The 2,719-nt window shown below is 46.3% G+C and overlaps 1 protein-coding gene across 1 annotated transcript; it reads left to right on the top strand.

The window, feature by feature from the left end:
* The first annotated feature begins 432 nt into the window (after nucleotides 1–432).
* Nucleotides 433–975, top strand: LOC140009864 (uncharacterized). Its single transcript, XM_072056197.1, has 2 exons — nucleotides 433–626; nucleotides 708–975. The coding sequence occupies exons 1-2, from the start codon at nucleotides 433–435 to the stop codon at nucleotides 973–975; spliced, it is 462 nt and encodes a 153-aa protein (XP_071912298.1).
* Nucleotides 976–2,719: the final 1,744 nt, after the last annotated feature.

Raw genomic sequence — 2,719 nt, forward strand, 5'->3', positions numbered from 1 at the left:
GCAAAAATACGTACATTTGATCTTGGAATCATGACATCATCGAAATGCATTATTGTGAAATATATTTGATTACTGATTTTATTGGTTACTCACTGAGCTTTTAGCTCACCCCAAAACTATTTTATTCTCCTCCACAGGGCTCGTGGCGAAGGAAGGCTTGTAGTACTTATTCACGTGACTGGATGGCATTATCTTGTACCGTTTGGATTTGGAATCATTTTATGTATAGCTGGGAATTAGTTTCCGCTTCGCTTATGATATGTAATTATTGGAGAATTCGATGTAAATTTGAGATATATCTTGTAATTTAATTGAGCACTTTAGTGAACGACTGAGTCCCGGCGAGCGCTGGGCAGGCGGCCCGCCGAACTCTCTGGTTCGCCTTAGGGGGAGGTGGGGCTGTCACACATCTCGTGGAGTCTGGTACCGGGTATGGTGGACTTCTGGCTTGACACTTGGTGTGATATTGGACCCCTCCGTACATTGGTGCCAGCGGATAAGGATAGCCCTCATTTTTTGGTGGCAAAGTTCTTGGGACGGGAAGGGTGGAACAGGGACAGTCTCCTGCAATGGCTTCCGGATCATCTCATTGATTCGATTGTGGATATCCCTTTGGACCTGGAAGGGTAGGATCGGATCATGTGGGCACGGTCAGCGAAGGGGTGCTTTTCGCTAAGCTCGGCTTGGGAGCTGTGTCGGCAATGTAGAGGCGGCTTCTCGATGCATGGTATGGTTTGGAATAGGGGTGTCCCGCTGAAGATGTCTATTTTTTCTTGGAGACTGTTAAGGAACTATGTCCCTTTGGATTCGGTGCTCTGTCGGAGAGGGCTGCCCTTGGTGTCCAGATGCCCCTGCTGTCTGGAGGATGAGAAATCAGTGCTTCACCTGTTTGTCAATGGCCCGGTGGCATGGGAGGTTTGGGGGCATTTTGGTAATAGGTTTGGCATACTTCGCTTGCCGCTTGAGGATCTTTAGCTACTGTGGATAAAATGGGCCACGTCGCTGCCTCGCTTCCCCTCCCTTCATATCCGATGTATCCTTCCGATATTGGTATCTTGGTTTATCTGGCAGGGGTGAAATAAGGCGAGGTTCGAAGGGCAAGCCTTTTCAGCTCGGAGGGTGATCCGGGAAGTGGTTAACTTCATATATGACTTAGGAAGAGCCCGGAAACTTGAGAAGGCACAGTTCTATGGAGACCTGGATAGTGATTGGGCAAGCTTGGCTCATTCGGTGGCCCGTAAATGGCAGGCAGTAGTAGTTACATGGAGTAAACCTCCACCCCAGTGATACAAATTAAACACAGATGCTAGCGTGGTCAACGGAAGGGCTAGTGGCGGAGGGGTATTGCGCAACTCCGATGGTAGACTTATATTTGCATTTTATAAGGAGTTTGGGGAGAAGGGGGTCCTGCAGGCTGAGGCACTAGCAGTACTGGAAGGGTTGCGAGTGTATGCGGCAAAGGGGGTATGGGAGGTGTTGGTGGAGGTTGACTCTGCGGTTCTTGTGTCACTAGTAAAATCGTCGGCTCTAGAAGGTTGGTCGCATTGCAATTTGCTGAGACGGATTCGTCGACTTCGGGATCAGGTGTCGGTTTCGTTTATCCACATCTTCTGTGAGGCAAATATGGTTGCCGACAGGTTAGCGGCTTTGCAAGGGTATCCTAGTATGGTGTTTGACTCTGTTCAGCAGCTACCGAGGGAGATTTGCAGTTGTCTGGCTATGGATGCTAGGGAATTCCCATCCCTTAGACTAGTGACTTGTTAGGGGGTAGGGCCCTGTCAGTTTATTCTCTATATCTTTTGTATCTGTCTCTCGTTGCCTTGGAATAAATAAAAGGGTCTACATTTCTTTAAAAAGAAAAATTAAATATTTGGGTAATATTCTTGTTTTGGGGTTTGATGAGAGGATTTTCATTTATTTTGTGAATTTAGCATTTAGTTTTGATAAGCTTCATCTTAAATCCTTAGCTTTATTTTATTTTAATTTTGCCCCTTAAAAGCTTCTTTTATTCTTTCAATTGGGTCCCACTTGTTTTAAATTTCTTGAATATAGGTTGTTTACTTTCATTTAAATGCTTTCATGATTCAATGTCATATGTATTTCCATTTCTTGTGATTATTTATTAATTAAAATGATGCCTTGACCATTTTTTTTTAAACTCTTTTTTTTTTTATTAAATCAGGAACAAAGTTACAAGCGCAAACTCGGGAGTACTACTCCCTCACATCAGCCTAACTTGGCGGAGAGATGGAACTCCTACCCTATCTAGAAATAATGCTCCTCTTGCTAACTGGGGCAAATCTGAAGCTGCCAGATAAATGTGTTCCCGGGCATGCTGGCAACCAGCATTGGCCAAACTATCTGCTACCTGGTTAGCCTGACGATAACAGTGAAGAAGCCGTGGAAAGTGGGACGCCAACCCCGCCAACTGCTGCACCTCTGTGTAAATACCCCAAGGGCAAAGTACTGACCAAGTCAAGATGCGGACTAACACCAAGGAATCCAGTTCAACGTCAAAGGTACCGAACCCCCTTTGGAGACACAATCTGACCCCAAAAAGCAAAGCGCGGGCCTCAGCCTGCATACTCGAAGCCAAACCGAAACTGCATGAAAATGCCAGCACCAACCTACCACTCGAGTCCCGAAGCACGCCCCCTCCCCCACTCAAACTAGGGTTACCCTTAGAACAGCCGTCCGTGTTGAGTTTTAGGACTCCGTG

The sequence above is a fragment of the Coffea arabica genome, chromosome 6e (genome assembly GCF_036785885.1).
Source record: "Coffea arabica cultivar ET-39 chromosome 6e, Coffea Arabica ET-39 HiFi, whole genome shotgun sequence".
NCBI lineage: Eukaryota > Viridiplantae > Streptophyta > Magnoliopsida > Gentianales > Rubiaceae > Coffea > Coffea arabica.

What these genes read in the sequence shown, in the direction of transcription:
- LOC140009864 (XM_072056197.1), top strand. Translation starts at nt 433, where the DNA reads ATGGTGGACTTCTGGCTTGACACTTGGTGTGATATTGGACCCCTCCGT. An exon ending in ATCCCTTTGGACCTGGAAGG is followed by an intron (nt 627 to 707) that starts GTAGGATCGGAT and finishes TCGGCAATGTAG; the next exon opens with AGGCGGCTTCTCGATGCATG.